General features: G+C 38.1%; 1 protein-coding gene across 5 annotated transcripts in view; it reads right to left on the bottom strand.

Annotated features, from left to right (window-relative positions):
- The window catches only part of PTPRZ1 (protein tyrosine phosphatase receptor type Z1), a 187428-nt gene that overhangs the window by 97528 nt on the left and 63052 nt on the right, over nt 1-26848 (bottom strand). For all 5 annotated transcript variants that reach the window (XM_081038791.1, XM_081038792.1, XM_081038793.1 and 2 more), the window contains exon 2: nt 23399-23464. In XM_081038791.1, the coding sequence (XP_080894917.1) occupies nt 23399-23464 (66 nt within the window). The remainder of the gene's footprint in view (nt 1-23398; nt 23465-26848) is intronic.

The raw sequence follows: 26848 nt of genomic DNA, 5'->3' as shown, positions 1-26848 counted from the left end.
CCAGGGAACTGGTTGCCAAGGTATTCTGCCATCCTCCAGGGCCACTCTGCAACCAAGCGTGAGTTTTGAGGGAAGGAGGGAGAGCCTCAATTCTCTATGGTCTCCACTAAACTCTCTGCAGAGAGCACTGATAATCCCAGGGAGCAGCATGAAAGTGGCCTAACTGAACTCTTTTTGGGTCAATTCTCTGTCATGGGTGTGGCCAGAAAGGCATCATTGGATCCCAAGACCTCTCATTCCCATCTCAGCACGTAGGCTAGTTTCAGGGGACTAAAATAATATTTAAAAAAAATTTAGCCTGATGATTCTGTACATGAGAAATTTCATTTTATACCTTACTCTCTTTGTTTGCAAAGTGGTAATAAAACACTGCTGTCACCAGTAGCAACACAAAGAATAATTTAATGGCAGCAGATTCCTTAAACATGTATATTGCTGAATAATAATAAACATCATGTGACATCAGCAATCATTTTGATCGCTCCTTATAACAGAATAAATCCAGAAATGTTTCTTAAAAATAATAGAAAGGGCTAGAATTGAAAAAAAAATTTCCCAAAGAATTAAAGGCTGGTTTGTTTTCTGCATAAATTTATATTTTCCCAGTCTTGCTATTGTATCATGGTCCTTCCAAACCAAATAAAAGTTCTATAGACAGACAGGCATATGGATATTTGAAGGAAACAATGACATCATACATTTTTTGTCCTCATGAGCAATTTGTAATAAACAATCCAATGAGAGCTAACAGAACCTGTGAAGTATAAAAGAAATAGATGACAAGAAGTTGTTACCCAAATTAAAAGTCTGAAAGAAAATAGTGTTTATGTGATCGTTAAACCAAACTTCTCTTTAAAGATAGCAAATTTACTGCTTGCTTTTTAAAATCTTAAAGTTGACTCAAGAATTACAGTTAATTTTTTAAAATGTGGCATTAAGTAGCTCGTAAGAACCACACAGTCTATTGCTCTGTCTTAATCATTTCTATGTAATATCCACTGATTCTTTAATTAATCTCGGAAAAACTTCTATAAACCGAGTAGACGTCTAAACACTGGCCCTTTCAATTATTTTCTAACTTATTTCTTAGTGACGATATTTAAATATGTTTCAATGCACGTAATTCTAGTACATGACCATTTATAAATCACATAGAACAAGCTAGCAAGTCATTTACATTGCAAAGAGATGAACTGCAACTGCCCAGGAAACTAGCAAGTGCTCCTACCTTTTGAGTATATACATAAAAAGGATGAAGAAGAGACAGGCTTTAGAGTAAAATGTTATGATTTGCTGCCAAGGAACTATCAAGCCTAAATAAAGATGAAATATTAAAGTTGTCATGCAAGTCAACTATAATTGATTTTTAATAAATGGATTCTTAAAGGCTTACCTATTATGCAAAATCAAGATACACTTTAACGGGTTCAAATATATCTTAATGTGTGTCTGGTACCTTGTGTCCCGCCCAGGGGAAGATTCCGTACCAGGCTTTTCAGTAAACAATTTCAATAGATTCTCTTTTTTGGGGGGGAGAGCAGGTCCCCTGTCTTTACATGACTGCACAGAGCAGGGGCACAGGAAGTGACGCAGACACAGGGAAGGGGAGCCACTAGAGACGATACAGATGCCCTAAGGGGGAGTCAGGATTTCCACAGGCAGCAGATGAGGAATGAGGAGGCAGACTGGCTTTTGAGCATTGCAATGAAATCTAGATCTTTGAAAGGTCAGGACGCCCCAGTGGACCTCTGTTTTATACATTTTAAGCTAATTAATACTGAGGAATGGCCAAAATTAAGAAGAAGGTTTAAGTCAACAGTGCACTTGCAGAAGAAGAAATTCCTCTGTTTGCTCTGGTTTGATTAAGGCAATCCCCACTCCTTCACGCAGGCCACTACCCAATAAGAAACACCACACGTCTAGGGGTGGTCAAGACAGTCAAATTCGGAGAATTCTTTGCATACATCATGCTATTTCACTGCCCCAAAACAAAACTTTTAAAAGTTATATTAGTAATACCAAAACGTATTGCAAACAAAGTATTTTTTCTTCAGTGGTAGGTAGCGATGAGGTTGGAACTATCTCAACTCCAAGAAGGAACTGTTATCCTTTGTTTAAGAAATCTATCTAAAATTTTGGGAGTTTCAAAGAAGTTGACTCTATACCATGTCGCTATAAAAATCAACAACTGGCTGAGCATGAAACGAATTCACTGTGATTTCTTTTGGTAGAACTCTAGAACACCAAAAGGAGGAAATCTTTCAGATCTAATTCCATCATAACTCATTGTGCCTTTTACTGAATCACTTGGATTTCATAATCCTTTAAATCAAAAATATCTTTTATGAATTAGTCTTCTGATACCATGTTCAGGGAGCACCTATCTAGGTCCTTGATGGGTTATTGGAAGGTCAATGCTGGCCACAAATGTGTCATGTTTCTAAATTCAGCTTTGACTCTCTGATCCTATTCTCTGGACCTGTAGGCGTCTGCTACTTCTGGTCTTAGTTACTTTTGGGGGGGGTGGGTGGGAGGAACACTTCTAGATCTGAAAACACACATATGAGTTTTCCTTCAGTGAGTCTAGGCTCTAGAAGGAGAAGACATATGAATAAACAAATAAATGCAATGAAAATGACAGGTATTCTAATAAAGACACATATCTATGATCAACTCCCTGGGGTATCAGGATTGGTTTTGAAAAGGAGGTGATGTTGAGTACATGTTCACTAAAAGAGGGTCACTCCTGCTTTCTAGCCTGAGCCAGATCACCAGTCCCCGTGGTAAGTAAAGAAGACAATGGAGTTTTGATATAATTGCGACCCTCTTGCCTGGGATCTTCCTTTGCCTCTTCCCCTCTATGTGGCTCTGGAGATCTATGCCTGCTCTGCCAGGTCTGCCTCTCTTCCTTTCTGATCACAGCTTGTCCATCATAGAATCTCAGGATTTGGAAAAACCACCCTAGTGCAATCAACCATCCAAACTTTGCTTGAATTCTCTATATAACACTCTTACTAACAGGGTTTTGTTGTTGTTGTTTTGTTTGTTTGTTTTCTTGCCTCAGTTTAATACCTCTGATGTGAAGGTCTCTTTATCTCCTCCAATTTTAGATGTTTTGATGTTAGAAAGTCATTTCCTCTATCAAAGTAAGTTCTTCTTCAAAAGTAATTTCTCTCCAAATTGTATCCACTTGGGGCCATAAAAAATGTTTAGTTATTTCCCCACATGGCAGTACTCTAATTATATGAATGCTGATGCTGTAGTCTCCTGAGCCTTATCTTTCTCATGATAGTCACATGTGCTTCACATATGTCAAGACTTTTAACAGTTATTCTCCAACTTGTCTATATTTTTCGGAAGTTTGGCATCAGGAGAGAGGTACAACATTCTTTAAGGAATGAAATATAGAAATACAGATAGATGAGCTTTCCAAGCTAAAAAAAGGTAATGGAAACTTTAGCATAATAATAACAGCAGCATTTTACATTTGTATGGCACTTTCTTTGGGAAATAGTATGGAATAGTATTGGAAGTTCTGAAGTCAGGCTGCTTGATTGAAAATCCTGTGCCCACCACTTATCAGTAGACTAATCATGGGTCAGTCTCTTTACCTCTCTGTTCCTCAGTATTTAATGTGGAAAAATATGGATCATATTAGGATGAACCTCACAGGATTATTGCGTGGCTTAAATGAGCTAATAGATGGAAAACAATGAGCACAGTGCTTGACTCAAAAGAAGGGATTATGTACTCTCTTCATTTTACCACTACACTCTCTTTCTCAGTCACTCCATTCTTTTAATATCTCTGTGCCTTTGACTCACCATGCTGGTGCCTGAAACTTTCACCCCTTATCCCTCACCAGCTGGCAGCTGCTGTTCTTCAAAACTCAATTGAAATGTCCCCCTCTTGGAGAGACCCTCCCCACTTCTGCTAAGCAATTGTCTATCACATCGTTGTGTTTATTCTTTGCACTATACTTCTCATGTTCCACAATTATTTTGTTGACTTATTTGTTTTTCTGTCTTTCTCTCCCTCATAGAATATAAGCTTAATCAGAGCAGATATGTACCTTATCTGTTCTGTCAATTGTATCTACAGAGACTAGTTCTGAATGAATAAATTGATGAGTATTACCTATAATTGTTATAGTATTTATTAGCATTTATCATTTCTCTTCATTCTCATGAGTGCTCCCTGAAGCAGGCAGATAAACGAACTCACATTTCCAGAATAAATAAAATGTACAGCAAAATGCATTTTACAATGTAAGGGGAAACCTGGTCACTAAACTAAATAAATCCACTAAAACTCACCCAGCATTTCTAAGCAGCTACAGAGAATTCAGTTCAATGGAGCATGAAAATCCATTTCATGTGCCCCAGTTCGTCATATTAGGAAATTTCAGCATGCATATTAAAAAGAAACACTTATTTAGAGTTCCGAGTGATGCTATTATGATAGATCTATTTGATTCAGTCTGGATTTGGCCTCACAAACAAAATTCTTCTAATAGATGCTAAACAACAAAATCTTAAAGAGTTACAAAATAAATTCTCCCTGCAACACCCTGCTTTCATTTATTTTAGTTAGAATCCCTGGCAGACTTGCATAAAGAGAAGTTCACATTAAACGATGCATTTCTGAAACCCTTGTATTGTTTTCTAATCCAAATCAGTTCTATAGAAAAAGCATTAAACTCAACGTAGAATTATCAATTGAATTATCTCTGTTTTTCAATTAAAACCAGAGAATAATTCAATGGCTGGAACTAGTGTAATCGAACCCTTGCTTTTGTAGGCATCTATTTGTGGGCTCTGTGACATTACTTTTTCCTTTCTTTCCTAGAAACAATTAAAATTTGCATGTATTCATCATGAGCAACACACACAACTGCAGAGCAAAATATAAAAGGCTCCCTCACCTTCTGCTCCTCTTTTAAAAGGCTAAGTCCTATTAAGTGGTTGTTGTATAACCTTTCCTGTGGAAACAATTGTAAACCTACAGAAAGGGTTCAAGCACAGAACAAAGACGTGTGGTTTTTTTTTCTTGGACCATTTCAGAAGACAGTGCCTCTGTGGAAATGCATGCATCTGCTTTTTTAGGTCTGATACCTGTGCAGAGTGCACCTCAGACCTAAAGCCCTTCTCACCTTGACCTTGCTCGGACATCCCACCTGAAGCTGCTCTCAGTGTGGACCTCCTCCTCATTTCATGTGGATAAACACACCCTAATGAACAGCCACCACCCAGATGACATCTTCCCCACCCTGAATGGGTCCCAACTCTCCACCCCAGGCAGCTCTCCTATGTGGACATTCTCTTTGTGTCACTAGGGCTCCGATTCCCTCTGCCAAGACATGGTCCTGAGTAGATACCCTCCAGATCTCACTTAACATCTGACACCCTGCTCACCATGCCTGGCCCCTGGCATGTGGCTCTGGACCACTATTGCTCCATTCCACTGGCTCATTTATTTAGCTTGGCCATTCTTATGACTTTAAGCCTGAAATGGTCAGGAAGAAATTAAATGGAAGAGAAATGAAGAGGAGAGGAAATACTCCAATCATTACATTTGTACATATGCACATATACCCATGATCTTTTTTGTTATTTCTCTACATAAATGGGATCATGTTACACATGTCAAAATGACTTGCTTGCTGTCTCTAAACAATAATGTTTTGGAGATCATGCAATGTCAACATATGTAATTCTGCCATATTTAAAATAATGGCTGCATGGTATTTCACAGCATGGATATACTATAATTTATTGTAACTTATACTACACACACACACACACACACACACACACACACACACACACACACAAAGAGTATAGTCCTCTAATTCCCTACTCCCTTAGTCTTAGACATTAAATTTGATTCCATTTTTCCTTATTACAACCAATTAATATTTTTGTACACCAATATTTTTAATCTCACTATAGAAATCTCATCATATTAAAACAGTGACACATTTTAGAGAAACTATAATGCAACAAAAACTTATTTGATTTATGGCTTCTAGAAAGCTGCTAAAGCATGAAATAACAAATGGAATGTCCAATCTTGTCTAATGAAAATGAAACTATTCTTTTATCTGGTATGATTCGAAGGACACATAAAAGCTTGCTGACCAAAGTTATCTCCCTCACAAATTGTCCCAGTGCCTGAAATTCTTGTGAAATTATCCTTTTAAGGATTCTACCATAGAGGTACTCTGAAAGGTAAACATCTTCCCCAGAGGGCTTCCATGAACTTATTAGTTCCTATCACTGTATCAAGGTGGACTTCATCAGATCAGTAAAACAATACTTGAGAATAAAGATGAAGCTGTCAAGGACAGAGTCAGCTTCACATTAGGCTTTAGGTGAAAATTTGATAAATGGAAGAGAAGACAACTGGCAGATTCCTGAGAATAGGGTGTGACCTGAAGAGCAGGTCCTGCTGAGGCAAAAAAGAAGGCACTTGGTCGTGGCTGGAGTTGTGTGTGGGATGGCTAAGGATTGGGGGAGGTTGCCAGAGAAGAATGCTGCCCAAGGAGCTGTTTCAAGGACTCAATTTTAAGTCAAAGCACACCTGGGACATGGGACATGGAGAAAGATGCCAAGTTTCTAGGGCATGGAGAAAGAGGATAAATTTAAAAATTCAGATGGCACCACAAGTTACAATTTGCTTTCATTGGTTAACCATAACTAGTTTATTTTTTGAATGATCTCTCTTCTATTTTAAGTTTTGTTATATAAAAATAAGAAATTATCAAATCAAATAAAACAAATATAGTTAATTAACCATGGACAAAGCATAACTATAATCCAATATGCTTCAGCAATGTTACTTGAATGAAAACTTTACATTATTAGTTTTTTAGTGCAGTCATAAGTACTTTTTAGAAATATCAGGGCTATGCTAATGTCAATATAATTTTTAAGAAATTGTGTTAAGTCAATTTAATGAGTGTTGTGATATAATTCTATTAAGGTTTGAAGGTAATTCAGAATTTTTAATTAAATGAAATTATATCCTTGCAAGGCCATTTTTCAAGTAACTAAATATGTTTTAAAATAGACACACCTCTGTTGTTTAAAAATAATTTTACTTAAATTTTATCTCTTCTTTTACAAAGAAAATTGTATAGAAAAATATCATTATGCTATTTTGTAAAATCCAACATCCTTTAGGAATAAGTTAATCAAGGTAACTAACCAGGCTATCACATTTGTAGGGCAAAAAACAAAGGATTGTTTTTGCTTTGAATTCTGTCAGCTGATAAGGTGGGGGCAGTCTGTAAGTAAGAAAGTTACGGAGACACAAGCAGGTGAGACGCTGGGAAGAAAATGACCTGTGTGTCAGATTACAGGGACTGAGCAGACACACAAGGAGACTGGAGTTGACAATTTGGACATCTGACGAATTTGAGGTTGAGGCAGGATAGACTGGGCTCTTCACAATCAAAGTAAGGGAATCATGTATTCTCGAAAAGCTGGTAACAGGCTCTAAAGGCAGTAAAAGTCATACCACCCCCTTTTCAGTTATCCCACCCTCCACTTCCTGTCCCAGGAGGGGCAAAGACAGGGCATGAGTGGTAAGTAAGGCATGCAAGATGAGGCTGGCAGTGGTGAGGATGAGGGATGAGACTACAGGTTGAAGGTATCTGAACCTTCAAGAATAACACTCTCTGCCCCACTCGGCTGCCTTAGCCTTTCAGTGGCTCTGTAGATCCCAGAGTAGATTTAAGATGGAAGATAGACCTGGTTCTTCCATTTCTCAGAGGTCTTACATGGGAATTCTAGGGGTTCTACATGGGAGATGCTGAGTTATTAGTTAGAATTTTAACTCTTTCGTCTCTATTTTATTTATACTCTGGGTTAGTCCTCATTTTATGCCGTCAGGTTGAGACCTAGCAAGTCCAGGTGGTCTTTCAGAGTGCAGCCATTTTACCCATGTCCCTACTTTACCAAGGGGATACCCTTAATTCTTGGGGCAACACCATTTCTAAAACAGGGCCTATGGAACCTTTTCTCCACCCTGTTGGGTGCACTCTCTTTTCAAAGAAACAATTAAAGAGCCATGGCAACTGATTTTAGAATTAGTATAGGAGATAAACAGCTCCTACATTCCACAGGCTCTCATGATGGAGGTTTTTAATGCCCTCTCAAACTTACATTCTCCCTCATCATGTTCTTTACGGTGTAGCACTTAGTCCCGAAGATGTTCCCATTAGAACTGCTATGTCTGTGGCCATCACTACATACAGGAATATCTGGGGGGAGGGGGTAGTTAAAACCCTCCATATTGACCAACCATGGCTCTACATAACTGAACAGTTCCTTAGGGATTTGTAGGTAATCACTGGATCCTTTTCCCATTTCTTTGGTTAGAAGGAAAATGCTTGCTTCAAATTCAGGATACTCAACAATGATTCCCCACTCATGCAGGTCAGAATACCCTCCCCAGGCTTCTCTGTCACTAGCAACCTAGCGTCCTGACCACCATCTAACAACACACACCTGGTGGGTGGGTTGTAGACCTTTTAATGAGTGAAGGAGATGACACAATCAGGATACAGAATTCGACTCTGAAGGTACTTCACTATGCTTCATGACAAGAACTGGACCAAAACAAGTCGCTTCTTACGAACTTTTGAGGAAAATAATCCTTTCACTCAGACTAACATTCTTCCCAGGGTTCTGGACTGCAAAGAACCTACAAAGAAACCCCACGGCTAACAAAGAAGAGAAAATTACTTCTCCCTGCACCGGACGCGGACATGCTGCCAGGGTGCTGCTGAAGGAAAGCAAAGGAGGAGTGGACGTGCAGGTTGCTGAGAGTAGTGAGAACTACGATGTGTTTAGCACTTTCTCGGGCATTTCCAATGTTGGCCAACTCATTTGTAGGCAAGGAGCTTCAGTGGGATTCTTCATATAACCTGGAGGTATAGTAGAAATCCTCCCAAGCCACGGGACAATGTTGATTCGAAGGAAGTTAAAAAAACATATTAATAATTTGTAAAACTTTCAACTTCAAATTGATCAAAAATAATATTTACTTAAGATAAAATAATGGCTTGTCTTTAGAAATGTTGCAGTTGTTTATTTACTGGTAGCAATGGCTTTCTTCCCTGTAATTTTGGACTATCTCCAGAGGATGATAAACTAAAATGACGATACTCAACATTCACAAATAGGGTGGTATCCTCACGCAGCACGGTTTAACAAGTCCTCAGGAGTCATTTCCTTTACCTGTAGATGCTGTTTCTGTGTGAGTTTAGGATACAAGCTCCACGAGGTGCACTTAGTCTTTTTTGTTTTCTGCTGCCAGATAGGGAGTGCTGAATTAAAATGTGTTGAATAAATGAAGTTATTATCCAAAAGTTCAGGCTCTACCATCAGCTGTAAGATTTTCAAACAAGTCCTCTGCGAGAGGACATGGTTTTTTTTTCCCACAATTTCTATCCAAACTTAAAGATTTCAAATATACCCCTCTGAGTTAGAGACTAAATTTTAAGAAAATATAGCCTAATGATGGAAAATGCAATTTATATGCGTAACACTAAAGTAATTTATCCCATGGAGTTGACATTAGTGACTTGGAAAGTGCCTATTACACACATTACTCAATTCCAAACAGCTACTGAAAAAAAAGAATAACAACTTTTAATAAACCCAAATCCATAAATATTTATATTTCATTTTTAAAGTTTTGGAGGAATCACTAAATTACAACAACCAACAATATTAGAAGGAAATCTTTTATTAACCACATTGGTTAGGATGAATAAAACCCTGGAATTTGGAACTTTAAAAAAAAAGGAAAAAAGAATTCAGGAACTGAAAGAGACAACCTTGAAATCATCAGGAGCCAAGGTTTTTTTGGAGCCAGGTCAATGAAAACCAATTTTAAAAAGGTTATGAAAAAGAACTTTTTCCTTAGAAATTGCTAGAGATAAATCTGTCTAGAGTAATTCAAGGTAAAGCTTACGGCCAGACTCACTAGTGAAGGGTTCCCTTTGGACCCACCTAGGCTAGGAGCTTATCTGTGTAGGTAGGAGGCCCCTGTCTAGATGGGCAAATTAATGCAATTCTATTAACAATTGTTCAAAAACTTAGCTCATCTGTAGATAGCAGGTTTTGAAAATTACGTTAAAATGTTATTACATCTTAAATAGAAGCAATAATAACATTCTTTCATGTCAATATATCACTTCCAGAGAGCTAAAGCACTTTCACATATATAAATGTATTCATGCATATTCTTTCTCTTGTTTACTCTGTCACTCATTCATTCATTCATTTATTCCACAAATTAAAGCAATATAAGCAGAGATTGATCTAGATTCTGGTACCGCAATACGAGGTTTCCCGGACCAGTGGCAGGATCACCTGAGGATTTGTTAGATATTAAATCTGCAGTCTCCACATCAGATTTACTGAGTCAGAAATTCTGGAAGTCAGACCCAACAATCTTATTTTAGTAAGTCCTCCTGGTAACCCTGGTGTACACTAAAGTTTAGGAACCAGTGGTCTAAATTATAAACTATCTAGATTTAGTGTTCCCTTTATTCTTTACCTTTATAATTGCTCCTTTGGCAATTTCATTTTCCCAAAAGGGCAAAAATGTACAGTTTAAGAACTTTTCAATTAAGACAATGGAATTCCTTACTAATCCAGTATTTTATTACTTTTAAGATTAGATACAAAATACTTTCACATAGTCACAAAAAGTTATTTTTAGTTGAATTATCTTCACATACTGTGAGCAAATATATACTAAGCTATCTGTGATAATTTAGCATAAATCTTAAAACTATTAACCAGATAAATAAATTTTCATTGATAACCTATGTATGATATGCAATCTTCCCAAGGTATGCAAATTTCAACATGTTTTGTAATCTATTGTAATATAGTCTAAATATGGTGGAACAAATTGATATATTTACTTGGCAAAGTTTAATATTTATCTGGCCAACAGCTGCTTGCTTAATTGCTTAACATTAGGAAAGTGGAAAGTGGTGTGATTGTCTATTTAAGGGCAAATATTAATTAGGATCAAATAAATATAGTTCCTTAGATCTCTGTGGTAGCTAATCTATATAAACCTCTTGCAGTGATAAACCCATAAATGATTAAACAAAGGCCAGATCCATCAGAAGAATTTGCATTATGCCAAAACTTAATTTTCGATTCAATTTACTTTCAAAAATGTTGAAGTGTAAAAACACTTCGGCAAGACTCGGATTTTAAGTCAAACCTTTCTCGTGCTTAAGCATGCACAAACAATCACCATCGATGAAAGTAGAAGTTATTATAATTCACCAAAACATGTACATTTTGGGGGTAAAGGATCATAATTAAAAGTCACAGAACCTTCCCTCCAAATCTACTCTGAAGCCACACAGACATACCTGAACTGGCTTTCTTCATTATCTCCACAAAATTAAACATGTGATAATTCTGCTAAATGGAAACAACCGAGGCTGCCCTCTAAAGATGAAGTGTCCTCCTTTCAGAAGACAATGAACTCTTTCACATCAGCGGAGACTCACCTGGAAAACAGTGACTTGGAGTGGAGAATCCCTTATCCATACAGAAGTGGGTAACATCATTGACCGATCTGCAGAGGAATTTGAGTTCCAGGGGTGGGTGACTGCTCCGAAGCACATTTTGAGGGCATTTCAACGCTATGGGCTACCTGCACCATTGTTCTGATTTCTTTACAAACTATATTTTCTGATAAATGATATAGAACACATGACTGAGCTGGCAGTGATTCAGACAATCAACTATGAGAAACAGATTCTCACTGAGCTGGGATAATGATCCCAGATTAGGAAAGGACAGAGCAGACTGGGCCACAGCAGAAAAGAAAATTAAGTCGTGTGATGCTTGATGTACCCTGGATGGAATGCTGGCTTGACTGAGTCCCGGTGAAGTGCAAATGTGTAATGACATGGCGATTTTTCTAAGAGACTATTACTCACATTTACACTAATTACAATTTATCACCTACTCCTTAAGGGTATAAATGATTAATATAGTATTTCGGACTTGACTGACCAGTAAAGTTCACCTGTTACGGTCAAGCAGATGCAGGGCCCAGAGGCAGGCCTCTCAGATACAAACACCATTAGATCATTAAAGAGAGAGGAAGTATGAAGGGGCAGAAGATTCTGTGATGCAAAACAACTGGCTCATCAACCACAGAATAAAAATTAATTTAAATAATTTTATATTATATTACATAGAAATTTAATCCCCTCACCCCAACTCGACTGCAAAACAAATACATGTATGGTGTAGACAAGGTAAAAGATATGGACGAGCAAAGAGATGATGATAAAAGGCACCCACAATATCACTTTTCAGAAGTAACCGCTCTTAACATATTCCTTAAAAAAGACACATGCAGAAAGCAAGAAAAGACAGTAACAAAGACAGTGGCTTTGGAGCCATCATTTTTAAAATATCTACATAAGAATTCAGAATCTAACAGCTTTATGACTTATGGTATAACCCATATATATCACTGACACAAAAGAATCCGATGTGGCCATCAGGATTCTGGGTGGGGGGGCAGGGGGTGGGGAGGATGGAGGGGGGAGTGCTGGGAGTCAAGATGAAGGTTCAAGTTTCCAGTTTCCTGCTCACGTTGTGACTGCACAAGTGATTGCATCTCTGTTTCTCCAAATATTTGTAAAATGAAAACACTACCTGCTCCTCAGCTCTGTTCATTCATTCCGTGAACACTTGCTGAGCACATACTATGTGCCACAGTCTGAGAAAGAAAGGATGAATAGAACACAGGACCTGCCAGCCAGGTCCCTGTGTCATGTCAGTATCTGAAAACGAGGGATGTGTGCCGCCCCGGGGGGCAGCAGGAATCAGAGAGGCTTCGCATCTTGAAGGAGGAGCACAGGTTTGGGATTCAGGCAAAACAGTGGAGAATAACTGGAATCAGAGAGAACCTGCTTTTGAAAACGCTATTATTGCAGTAGGCAGAGGGAAAGATAATGATGGTGGATGGACATTTACACTAATTGCAATGGACAGGTGGGCTGGAACCAGGTGATGAAAGTCACCACATGCCACTCGAGAGTCCGTTTTTCATTCTGTAGGTGATGCGGAGCAACTGAAGGGATTCCAACAAGATAACATAATCATATCTTTACTTTAGAAAGATAACTGTGTGGTGGACATAAATCTGGTACAAATCTGGTACAAAACAAGCTCTGAATATTACAGAAGACTTATCTGACTTTAAATAACATCTTTATCAAACACTTTTATGTCCCAGGCACTATGTTAAGTGCTATGTAAATACTGACTCATTTAATCCTTGCTTCACTCTTTGAGCCAGGTGCTAGCTCTTTCTACAGAAGAGGAAACTGAAAAGAGATGGAGCGTATGGTGCCCAACTTTGAAGGGAAGCAGTTAGATAGTCTGACTCCAGAGCTTGTCCGTCATCAGACAAACCACCGTGTTTCCCTAAAAATAAGACCAGGTCTTATACTAAGTTTTGTTCCAAAAGACACATTAGCTAAGGCTTATGTTCAGAGGATGCCATCTTGAAAAATCATACTGGGGCTTATTTTCTGGTTAGGTCTTATTTTCAGGGAAACACTGTAGTAAAAGACCCTCCACTAAAAGCTGCTGCCTTAGAATACGGCCATGTCCATAATCTTTCACCGTGAACACCCTGTCAAGTCATGTGATAACGTGGATTAGTCTTGCCTTCTCAAACCCTCTCACTTGGAATCTGTAAAACTTCCCTTTCCTCATACTCCTATCTTTTGGTCTCTTGTACTGGTTCCTCTCCCTTCAGTTTACTAACTAAAATATTGATATAAAATCATGTTTAACATCCCTCAATACAAAGTAACCCAATGACTAAACATATAAGTCATCGCTAATCAAAATATGCTGTAAATTTTCTTATCCAGAATTTTGGATAGGACAAGGATACCAGTTAGGTCAGAATTAATTCATGGGGCTCTCAGAATTTTGTCTCGTCACATTCCTAGTTTTCTGTCCAAAGGCTGGAAGACTGTTACAGAAACTGGAGCACAGTGATTTCTCTCTCACAGTAAGCACAGCTGCTCCCTTTGGCTGGAACAATCTTTCACCCATGTTGGATTAGTCAGCTCCTACTTAGCCTTTATCTCAATTTAAAATCCATTTCTCTGGGAAGCATTCCCTGAACCCCTGAAGTGATGATGGGGTGGGGTGGGGAGGGTCTAGACCTGTGTCACCACAAGCTACCATTTGGGCACTACCACATTTTGTAATCATTGTTGGTATGCCTGTGATGGCTTCCTTTTCTTACCCTATCCTCGGAACCCAGCAGTGTCTGGCTCATGGTTTATACCCAGTGTGGGGACAGAGCCCCAGAGAGCAGTTTCCAGGCTCTCGGCCTCACATAGAAAGGTGCTGGCTCAGGTAGTAAATGGCCATCAACTGTGATTGGCTGGCCATCAGCTGTGGCTAGTTGGCCGTCAGCTGTAACCAGTGAGCCATTGACCACTAATATAACTGCCATGGCTATTGTAGCATAAAAATGGGGGCTAGCAAGAAGATGGTGGCTGAGCCTGCAAGTGATGCAGTGAGGGTTGCTAATGGTGCGACTCCTGCTTCCTGTGCCTCCAACCCAGCTGCCAGCGAGAATATAGTGGTGTGACTCCCCTACCTATGGCTCCATGGGTGTTCCTTTTTGGCCTCACCATGTCCTGCGTTCTTATGTGGGGAGCGGGAGCTGAGACCCCACAGGCTGCCCTGCACGACACCCAGGAAGTATTAGTTAAACAAATAATCTCAAGACTTTAAATTTTCCTTTGTAGAGGATGATATAATAACATTCAGATAGAAGAAGGGCCAAGGATGTGATAAGAAGTTGACTGCTTCACATTCTAACACAGATTAACTGAACCTAAAAAAAATCTCAAGAATATATGAGGGCAATGTACGCATACATGAAACTGATATTTAAGAACAGATATTCGGGGTTTTGGAAAAAAACTATATGTTATTTATGGAAAAAGTGCTACAAGCAGCTCTTATATCCTAGAGATACTCATGAAATGTGAAAGGGTAGGATAGGATAGGAAGCATGTGAAAAAGCTCGATTAGCCATTCCCAGTTTAGAGATAATCATAGTTCAGTTTATGCCAAGTTTTGGATTTGCCCTAACACTGATTTTGGGTGGCTCTAATATTGTTTCAATTTCCAGGTGGCAAAGGGTTACAAAATACAGTCTTTCCTGTTTTCCACTTCACTCAAATTTATAGCTACTTCTTGTATACTAACACTTGCTCCCAACTCACTTTACATTTTTTTGTGTGTATCCCTATTTGTTGCAAGAATGATTTGGATTGGGTCCCTAAAGTTATGTTATTACTAGTCACAATTCCTCCCAGGTGAAATTAATTCTATTTCCCAATGAGACTGAAGGAGGTAGCGTAATAACTACCAAATATTTATTGGGCACCTACTATGTGTGAAGCTCTGCTACAGGCTTGGGATACAATGAAGAAAAACTTTGCCCTAGGAGCTTAGTTCTGTTTCCCTCACCTTGACTTAGATACAATGCATTTACCTAAAAAGTTAGCCACAAATTATTATTGGGATAAAAGCAGATTACAGTGCAGGACATTTAGTAAGAGGTCATAAAAATGTCTGAAAGAATAATTAGGAAGTGTAAGGACAAATAAGCCTTCAAAATAAGAGACAATTCTCCCATTGAAGATAGGGAAGCAACTTCTCCTCCTTTTATTAGAGCATTTACTTTAGAAATCTGATCATTGTTAAGTATTTCCTCCTGCCTTTGAAAAGTATCTAAATCCTTTTGAAAACTCCACAGACCTTTTGTCAGCTTTATGACCCAGGAATGTCTCTGAAGGAGTTGGGAGCCATCTTTTATGAAGTGTAAATGGGAAGGAAGATAATGCACCTGTCTCCCCTTTGTGGGAAGGTAGGAGCCTAATTCAGGTGGCTGCCTTGTTCCAATTTGCAAAGCTACCTCCTCTCATGAAGATATCAGGTTTGTTTTTCATCCAGATAAAGCTAAGAAGCTAACACAGGTGGTCACTCCAATTACCAGGTAAACTCAGGATGAATTATGTGTAACAAAAGATGCTGTCAAGTCCTTACTTGAGAACTAGTCATTGTTTATCTTGAAAACATGTAGGTATATCATGGGTTGTATCTGCTTGACAATATGAGGGGATGAGATTGTCTTGATGTGTATCACATTTTGGTTTAATGCTTATTCAACAATAAAACTGATTCCTTTCTCTACTGCCTTTGTGAAGAGGATTTCTGGGTTGGGAGATTTTATTTTTAATTATATTTATTCAATAGAAGACGTCAATAGCAGTTATCTTTGGAGGGTAAAATTTCAGCCATTTTACATGTATACTTATATATAAATAAATTTAAATATTTATAAATATTTATATCTATAAATGCTACATAATATTTATGTGTTTATAAATATATGTTTATATTTATAAATATTTACATATATACTTATATAAGTAAATATATATTTGACGTTTATGAACATTTGTTTTTATATAATGAAAAAATAGTGAAGTGATTTCCACATGGGGGAAAATAAATATCAGATCTTCACCCATGATGCTCATCATGATAATGGCTCAGATCTGTACACTTTGGAATCATAGATTCCCTGGGGGAAATAGATCAGAAAGGCATCTATAGTCACCACAGTCTTCTCAGCCTGGGTATGGTCTCCTCTTTCACCATCTGTCATCATGGTTGAGTATTCTGTTAGAGAGCTGAATAGTATCCCCTAAGGCAATGAAGTTTATCCCATGTGGACAAGGATCTGATTTGAAGTCCAAGGTTGCTGCTTCTTCCTGGAGACTGTCACTCAACCTCCCTGGCTACGGGCAGCTTCTTCACTAGACTGGATGCCTGTGATTCCACAGGCCTGCTCCATGCATCAGCCTCGGAACCTTTGGGGTCTCCTTCTTCTCATTTTTGACTATTTGAGAAGGAGCCCAACCTTGGAGTGGCTTGGGTTCTGTGTTTCCAACAGAGTGTGGTGCAGGCATTTGGGAGCAAGGGAGGCTCTGGGTGGGGAGTGGCCCAGCAAAGGAGCTGAAGGAGCTGGAAACATCACTTTTAACCTGGTACCTACTTTAGCTGATGCCAGGCTCCACTCTGCACTCAGCTACTGCTGCCGTAGTTCTTCAGGCCTCATCACTGTCTCCGAGGGGCTCCCTACTTCTCTCTCAGTTCTGGCTTCCATCAGGCCAGCTCCCTAGGTTATCAGACACCTCCCTGAACCTACCTCTAAATAGAGTTCAAGTTCTTTTCCCCTCTCTATGAAACCCTAGGCTTATACAATTTGAAAACTGAATCTGAGCAGCTGTTAGAAGTTCCTGCAATATTCCATGATAATTATGACGCTCCTTGCACGGGTTTATAACAGCTGGAGGCTGGTGTGCCAGAGGCCACAAAACTCCAGCCAGAAAAAGTTCTAACTCTGGCCCAGTCAGGGGGTCTCTTACCTGAACAAAAGCACGTGGTTCAAGCAGAAACATAATATTCATAGGTAGCAGAATAGAGAGCCATATTGAGTCAAGGGATAAAGAAAATAAACTCTATCAGTCCTAAATATATATGAATATATTTCCAAATCATTTTTGTCATTCTCTGCTGCAGTCATGAAAATATAACTCACTTAATAAGAAATCTTTCTGAATATAAGAAGTGACTGATTTACTATTTTCCATCTTTTGGCTCTTTGAAAATCTTTGGTTTAAAGAGTCTGAATTACCATACAGAATACAGGAAACTAACTAAATAACTTGCTCTCAGTTCTTTATGATTTATAAAACAGGAAGGTGACATAGGTCAACTTAAAATAATTGCAATGGTATTTTTGTGTAAAAATTGAAAACATTTCAATGAATTTTGTGTGACAATACAAACTGTGGCCTGATCTTAGACGTTTTTATTTACCATGTAGTAATCTCTTGTTTTTCTTTTGCTGGAATATGTATTTTACAAACTGTTGTACTCCAGAGAAAAGAACACAGAGAGTGAGTTAAAAACAAAAATTCCAGAAAAGGAAAGAATAACATACGAGCATGTAGACATGAAAGCCAGAAGTTTGAGAATGATAGAAGAAAAACAGCCTGATTTTGTCATCTTGAGTTGCCAAACGACTTGTCCAATCCATTCAAGGCGCCACTACATGCTACCAAAAGGGAGGCTGGACAAAAATCTACACAATTTTAACTTTGTTCACAGCACTACACTCATTACTGTATAGTTATACTATCAGATGAATTTAGCAATGATTATTTAATTGTGATGCTATTTTGCAGCCACCCTTTATTATTACTTTCAGTTTGATACTAAATGATAGTTGCAGACAAATAAATAATGAGTTTTACATCATTTAACTGAGCCCTGTTCAGCCTCTACAAGGCAGCATACTCTGCTCATCAAATTTAGCATAGGAAAAGTTTTCCCAGAACATAAATTTTAGCTAAACTCTTGGACATCCACAGATGATAGGAAATACAGGTCTATAACGTGCATTCAAGCAAATCAACTCCTTCTAAATCCTTTTGTGAGATTATCAGATACGCCCAAACTTGTTTAATCTGTTTGGGCTCAAGTTAAGACATTGCCAAATAATAATCACTTGGATTTGCAGTGAACCTGCTCAAAGAGCTTTCCTACAACATTTACTTGGTCCATGAACAATTAAGTAGGGCATTATGAAAACAGTTTTTACCAAGAAGAAAATACAGAGCTGTTCAGCGGACTGGTCAGTCTGCGTGTCAGTGATGTCTGGAAAGCCTGACATTAATTGCTCTCTCTCTGCTCTGGTTAGATGCCTGCGACATCCTCTCACAGCAACTCAGCCAAGCAAAGACCCTACATTCTGACTGGTGAAAACCCAAAGCTGTGGTTCTTACCCAACTGTCTTGGCCTTCTGAGCTAAAATGAATCTAAGTATGTTGAAAACCTTTTGTTTCAATATACTTCTTTAAAAACTTCACACAATAGAAACAGTAGACAATAAACAGTGAATGTCCCCTGCCTCTTTTGGCCCTCCATAGCCCCACTCCCCAGGGGTAACTACTGTATTGCCAACAGGTAGCTGGTATGCATCTTTCCAGGCCTTTCTTCTATGCCCTTATGTAGTGTTTTTGTTTCTTTTTCTTTTTTTTACAGAAAGGAGATAATTCTATACATAGATTTCTGGAACTTGCTTTTTCTCTCCTAAGTTGGAAATGGTAAACGAACAGTCTGTTGACTACCTATAAGGAGTGATGATTCAAAGAGGAAAATACAATATGTTAAAAATATTAGTTTCTGAAGTAAAAGAGAGTCTGGATGAGCCAGAAATCAGCCATTATTCTACGGGAATTGAAATTTTCTTTCTGAGTTACATTTAGCCTTCTTTCTCCTAGGTTAAGAGAAGTACAACACTAAATCTAACTATATCCAAAAATCAATGCCAAACAGCAAACCACAGTCTACACGACCTTATATTATGGCTCTTTAGTTTGCCATAAGTAGTATCTTCTAGGCTACATATTTATTGGAATGGAAATACTACTTAGACTGGAAATTCTATTTAAAGAAACAATTTGGTATTCAAAGCCTCTCTCCTTCTGGGTTATTCAGCCACGTGTCTAATAGAGACACATGTGTGGCCTTTCTTACTTTTATTCAATGAAACCCTTTAGCTAAAACTTTAAAACTGTCTAGTTTTAAGAACTTGAGAATATATCAATATAAAATTTTGAATTTCAAGTTGCTTTAAAGTATGGTGAAAAAGAAACAACAGAATATTTTTAGGAGTCCAGGAAATGAAGGCTATACTTCAATAGTGATACTTCTAAGAATGAAGCAATGAAAATCCATCCACTACTGAAGTTCTTATTATGGTGTGAAGTTACAAAGGTCTAATAACTCGAACAGAAGGAAGATTTTAACATCTCGTGACAATTGTGTGCTACGTGGTCATGACATCAAACAATGAAAGACCAAATAACGTAATTTTTACTTCCACTGAATTGTCTTTGTTAAGGCATTGTCATAGAAAATGTAAGCTTAATAGGAAGAAGGAAATTCATTTTCTGAAATCCTTAAGTGAATTGAAGTTACTAAAGAAAGAATTGGATTTTAGTGCTGATATTCCCAGATTTATAATTCACTCTTTTGTCTCAGTGTGACAAGCATGCATTGCTCACCTTGCTATAATAATTTTAAAACTGGGACTGTCAACTGTACTTACCAAACCTGTCATTTCTCAATGTAATTATAGCCTACATCCTGAATAGAAAAGTCATTTTTAATCTATGCAAAACAAACAAAAAAACAACCCCACATGACTGAAAGAGCAATACCATCTCATCTTCCACCCTCTCTTTCTCCACCCATTTTGGTAGCCTCCAGTGATTTCTGTTGTGTTTTCACATATTATAATTGTGTAACCTTTCATAAAGAGCCTCAGCCTAAGTGATTTCATTTCAATAATGTTTGACGTGCTGTCTAATATTTTTAAATGGTTTATGGTAGAGCACTGAGCTCTTTTACGGACATACGTTATGATGGCCCTAGTAATTTTTATTAATAGAATTCTGTATGTACAAATATTCAATGGCAAGTCCTTCCTTCTGAGATTGCAGCTAATCTGACAAATTTAAATGCTAACACAACACAAGGAAGACCAGGAACATGTAACTCAACAAGATAAGCTGTTGTGAATGAAATTAGGACTAAATGTGGTCAAAACCAATTTACTTCAACATTCATCAATTAGTTAAATTTAAAAATCTTAAAACTAATTTATTCTTAATTTTTATCCAGTTAGAATACTTTATCATTTTCTACATGGAATAATAAGCATACAAATTGAAAATACTGAAAAATACTAACAACCTTTAAGTACTGGTATTAAAAATAAAAAAGGGATAATAAACTTTATAGTGAATAATTCGTAGTTTAAATGCTTGGCTTTGGTGTGGTTTGCTTTGGAAAGACATTCATTTGGATAAAGACTTTTTATTGTTTTCTTTTTGACACTGCAGGAATTCAGACAAAAGAATCAATCCACAGTCAGTTTGAGCTAAGCAGTCGTAAAATGTCCTTATCTGAAACTCCATCCTCACCCTAATTCTAGAACATCCCCTTTTGAGACCTAGCATACCTTCCCCCATCGCAAATGACATTTTTTAATGATTCTATCCCTTTGATCACTAGACTGTCCCCTAAAGGCCCTGAAGCCAACAGGCCTTAAATTAGAAGGAGTACAATGCAACTGGATTATACAGCAAAGATTTGAAAGAACTATGCATTGTTTATGCATAGACTCATCCATGAAAACCTGGCCACTCTATAGGTTCCATGCCTACACACATTTTCCGCCATTAAAAGGAAGAGCTCTGTGGCTTCCTCTTAAGATAACAGAATATGCACAGTGGTATCTGCATTGGTAAATAAAAAACCCACTGGTAAAACTGCTATCTTCTCCTGACTGCGTGAGGCACAACCAGCTGTTCAGGGGCCCTGATCTGCTGGAAAACACACAATATTACCGCTCCACCAGTCAACACACATTGGCCTTGGTGGGGAGAACTGTAATCCTCTCTCTCCCTAGGCCATAGATCCTCCATTTTCCGATGCTAGGTTTAGGGAGAATGGAGTATGCATTAAAACTTGTTTTTCATTTTACTCATCCCTGGTGAATATTTGAGTTCTCTGTCTAAAGGTTTATTGTCTAGAGGAATATAAACTGCTTTTAGTTGCAGGGGGCGGAGCCCACCATCCCTTGTGGGACTCGAGGAATTGAACTAGCAACCTTGTGCTTGAGAGCCTACTGGCCCATGTGGGAATCAAACCGGGAGCCTTCAAAGTGAGGAGCATGGAGCTCCAACCACCTGAGCCACAGGGCCAGCCCCGGTTTTTGTTTTTAATATTTTAAATTCTGAGAAATATATAAAAGCAAAAGTTATCCATAATTCTGCATCACTTTTAATTATTTAAATGCAGTTCTTTCTCATTTTGTTCTTTATATTCCACATAAAGTGAAATCATATGGTATTTGTCTTTCTTTTTCTGACTTATTTCACTTAGCATAATACCTTCCAGGTCCATCTGTGTTGTGATTTCACTTTTTTTTTTTTTTTTTTTTTTTTTATGGCTCAGCATTGTTGGTGAGATTGTAAATTGGTGCAGCCACTATGGAAAACAGTATGGAGGGTCCTTCAAAAATTAAAAATAGAACTACCTTATGACCCAGCAATTCAATATCTGGGTATTTATCTGAAGAAATCCAAAATACTCATTTGAAAAGATATATGCACCCCTATGTTCACTGCAGCATTATTTACAATAGCCAAGATATGGAAGCAGGCTAGGTGCTGATCAATAGACGGTTGGATAAAGAAGATGTGGTACATATACACAATGGAATATTACTCGGCAATAAAGAGTGACTTTTATATTCTTCTTTGTGCTTGAATGTATCTTCTACAATGACTATTTACTACTTTTAGAAGAAGAACAAAAACAGAAATAAAATGCATGCCTATCTACAAAACCCATAGTGCTGCTCCCTTTCATCTCCACAATAAAGTTTGAAGTGGTTAGGCTCATGTTAAAGCCCTTCTAATCTGAGTCCATTTTACCAATCCAACCTGAGCAGTACCCAACTTCATCACTCGGCTCTGCCTCAGATGGTCACCAGGCATGTCATGGTCCATCCAGATGCCACCCATGTTCTTCCCATCGGGCCTAGAGCTTCTCCTCTCCCCTCGGGTTTCTGATCATCATTTGTTTGTTACCATTTTAAGCCATTTTCAGATACTCATGATGCTCTAAGCCAAGTCTAGCAATCGTGCAAAATCATTTTAGACCCTGATTCCAATAAGAGTAATTGTAAGACCAGAGCAATTCAGAGCAAAAAACCCATCAATATTTGTTAAATGAATTAAAAAAATCACTATTGTGATTATAACAGCAAGTAACATTGCTTGAGAACTTGCTATTTATAAGAAGGCACTGTGCCAATTTCATTTATCTTAATGTTCAGAACAATCCTCTGTTTCAAAGATGAAAAAATTGAGCCTCAGTTTATGCATATTTCCCAAGGAGATATTACAGCCAGTGCGGATCTGGGGTTTAAACCCAGTCCCATCGATAACAGGATATCTCTACATGAGCAAATTTGCTAGGCCAAGTCCACTAGAAATCATTTTGCATACATTTGTATTAGTTTGTCTAAATAAATATCCACATAGCTAAGTTAAAAAGATGTGTTCAGCTACAAAGTTTCCTCTTACATATAAAAATACATAAAAAGCCAATAAAATTTTCTGCTGAATCTCATATACAGTAATGTTTACCTGTATAGGACCAGCCAATCTCTTCAACAAGTTTTCTCTGTTGTCGGTAGTATCCATAAGCCCAATCTGTAACCAAGAAAAACCAATAAATCAATGTGTGGGAAAACATGTCTAAATTTTAAAAAAATGTAAGATGTGCAAATCGTGCATATCATAAATGGTTCCAGATCACTCCTTTCCATGTTATCTTCCCAATGTCTCTTCCCAACTCCAACCACCACTATTATGGCTCCATTGTTCCTGGTCTCAGAGTTAGTGTAAAATTTTAGGGGGCGCATTTTAAGAATGCTGAAGTTCCGGCAAGGACAAAGCAAATATTCTGGGTAAAGCAGAAGCAACCTAGAGGGGTTCATCCCAAAGAGAGACAGGGGTCAGAAAGGACAGCTTGTCCTATCTTCAAATTTTCTTATCATTCCCTAAGTCTAATGCTTAAAATTCTATTGATTATCAATACTTTTGGGTTTACAAAAATCCAAGTTTTATCTGTAAATGCTTCTAGGAGACCCAGATGTTATCATTTTTCGAAATCTGCTTCCTTTATAATACAAAATTAAATTAGGTGCCTTGAGGAAGTGGGAATTGGAATGTATGTATGTCAGCTGGGAGAAAGGTTATGTTAGTGCAGGTAAGCTTGTCCCTTGGAGGAACAGAGATGCCTGAGTGGGGTCATGGGCTTCGTCAGAGTAATGATGCCTCGGGACTACAGAGAGAGGCTCTAGATTTAGAACATGGGGGAAGAGGTATAGAAAGGAAAGTGGGTGGAAGCCTGTGACACTGATTTATAATAAGATGATATATTTGGTCTATCTCCCTGTTTCTGGCACAGAGCTCCTAAAACCTTGGAATTCCCTGAGAAGAGAGTCATAAATGTGTCTTTTGTTAATGAGGTGACTTTTGGACCCCCACCAAATGACGGGAACTGGTTGCCATGAGAGCCACCCCGTGATTAGAGGGTTGGAACTATCAGTCCCTTTTCCCTGTAACCTTTGGGGCGTGAAGAGGTTGAGCCTCAGTTTATGCATATTTCCCAAGGAGATATTACAGCCATTGCGGATCTGGGGTTTAAACCCAGTCCCAACTGCCAGTTAATCAACTGCCAATGGACAATGATTTAATCAAACAAGTGTATGTAATGTAGCCTCCATAGAAATTCAGAAGGAGAGGATTTGGAGAACTTCTGGGTTGGTGAACACGTGACGATTTAAAAACAGTGGCACACCTGGAGAGAGCATGGGAGTTCTGAGCCCCTTCCCCAAACCCTGTCCTATGCTTCTCTTCCATCTGGCTCTTCCTGTTGTATCCTTTGATAATAAACTGGTAACCTAGTAAGTAAAACGTTTCTCTGAGTCTCTGAGTTTAGCAAATTAACCAAACCCAAGGAGAGTCACTGGAACCTCAGATCCAGAGCCAGTGGGTCAGAACCACAGGTGACAACGTGGACTTGGTGACTGGTGTCTGAAGGGGTGGGGACAATCTTGTAGGACTGAGCCCTAAATCTGTGGGACCTGATGCTATATCCACGTAGATAGTGTCAGAATTGAGTTGAACTGTCAGACACCCAGTTGGTGCCCAAGAATTGTTGACCTGGGAACCCCTGCCCCACAAGTAGAAATTGTTCCCAGAACCTTTTAAAGGCAAAATTTCACTCTGCAAAATTAAAAATTTTGCCTGAAATCATACTGGCACCCAGGAGATGGGAGTGTTATGATTTATCCTCCTCTTTCTTGTGTCATTGTCCCTTAATCCCAGACTGTAGTAACATCAGTACTACATTTCAATTACATTGTGAGTAAAATAAATCTGTTGGAACTAGGTTTGGAATCAATGTGGAAAAAACTGTAGAAACGGCTGCAAATAGCTAGTTAATAAATGAAGTTATAAAGCATTATTCATAAATTGAGGTTCTGTCAATACAGCCCTCATTTGAATGCAATAATTATTTTATACTATTCTATACCATGCCATGCCATACCATGCCATACCTATATTGATCTTTCTTATCAGTTGGAAAAAGAAAACATTTCTTTTTATTCTCAATAAACAGTTGTTTTCTACTTATTGAGAGTTCCCAATTTTAGGGAAGCAAATATCAAAGGACATTTCAGAAACAATTTTCCTCTCTTCCATGTCATATGCTCTCTGATTAGTACATGTCATATACTCTCTGCTGGTAACAAATCACTGCTAAACTATTTTATAAAAACTGAAAAGCAGGCCAGCTACAAGAAATACACATCCTGCAGCCAAAGATTAATTAAAACATACGTTGGAAAAATGAGTTTTTTGTTTTAAAAATTTTATTACATGTAAATATTGGTAAATATTCCATTGGCCATGGAACATATTTCAACACATATTTGTTTTCATAACAGCTTTATTGAAATGAAATTTACATATCAGATAATGCACCCATTAAAAGTATGCAAGTTAATGGCTCTTAACATATTCACAGAGTTGTGCGATCATCACCACAATTTTAAAACATCTTCATTTCCCCCCCAAAAAACCCCATACCTTTTAGCTGCCACCTCCAACCCCATCCCCAATCCCCCAGGTCTAGACAACCACTAATCTACTTTCTCTATAGATTTGATATTCTAGACATTTCACCTAAACAGAATCACACAATATATGGTCCTTTGTGACTGGCTTAATTTAGCATAATTAATGTTTTCGTGGTTCCTCCATGTTGTAGCACGTATCAATACTTCATTCCTTTTTATTGTCTAATAATTTTATGGTGACCAAAAAGGCCTTAAAGTTCCCCTCAGCTTGAATAAACTGCACTGGCTTCTTCTTGATCCTAGGACCCTGACCAACCCTTCTTAGAGTTTAGAAAACTTGTAATTGTAAATTCTCTCTCTGCCCCTTTGAGATGTAAATCATTTTCCACAACCATGGCAGTTTTACTACTAGAAATATACTTTTCAAGGACATGGGAATCATCCCTTTGAAATGCAATCATCAGAGGAAATAACACCTTATCTCGCAGTTTCTGTGAGAGTGTAGGAGCCTAAGTTCATTGGTGCGCATGCTCCAAGTTGCAAAAACTACCTCCTTTTTCTTTGGAGAAAGACAGTTAGCAAACACAGATGGCTTATGATTTCTCCCTGAATGTCCTACAGTTACTTTTCCACTGGGGCTCACTCCAGCCTTTAAAAAACCTTATCCCCTCTGCTTCATTGGAATTGAGTTCAATCTTCATTCTGGCTTCTCTCCCAATTGCAATAGCCTTGAATAAACTTTTCCTTCCTGCTTAACTCTGTCTAGTGTAATTTTTGTTTTGATAATGGATATACCACACTTTATCCATTCATCACAGATGGATACTTAGGTTGTTAACTCTTGTGGATACTTGCTTTTCTACTTAAAAATTAAATATTAGGTTCATTATTTTTCAAATAGAGTTGTCCCATAAAATGATTGCCATTTATGGTTAAATTCTGGGGA

The sequence above is a fragment of the Rhinolophus hipposideros genome, assembly GCF_964194185.1.
Source record: "Rhinolophus hipposideros genome assembly, chromosome: 25".
Lineage (NCBI taxonomy): Eukaryota > Metazoa > Chordata > Mammalia > Chiroptera > Rhinolophidae > Rhinolophus > Rhinolophus hipposideros.
Note: the sequence above shows the minus strand (reverse complement) of the source record. Positions and strands in the feature narration are given on the sequence as shown.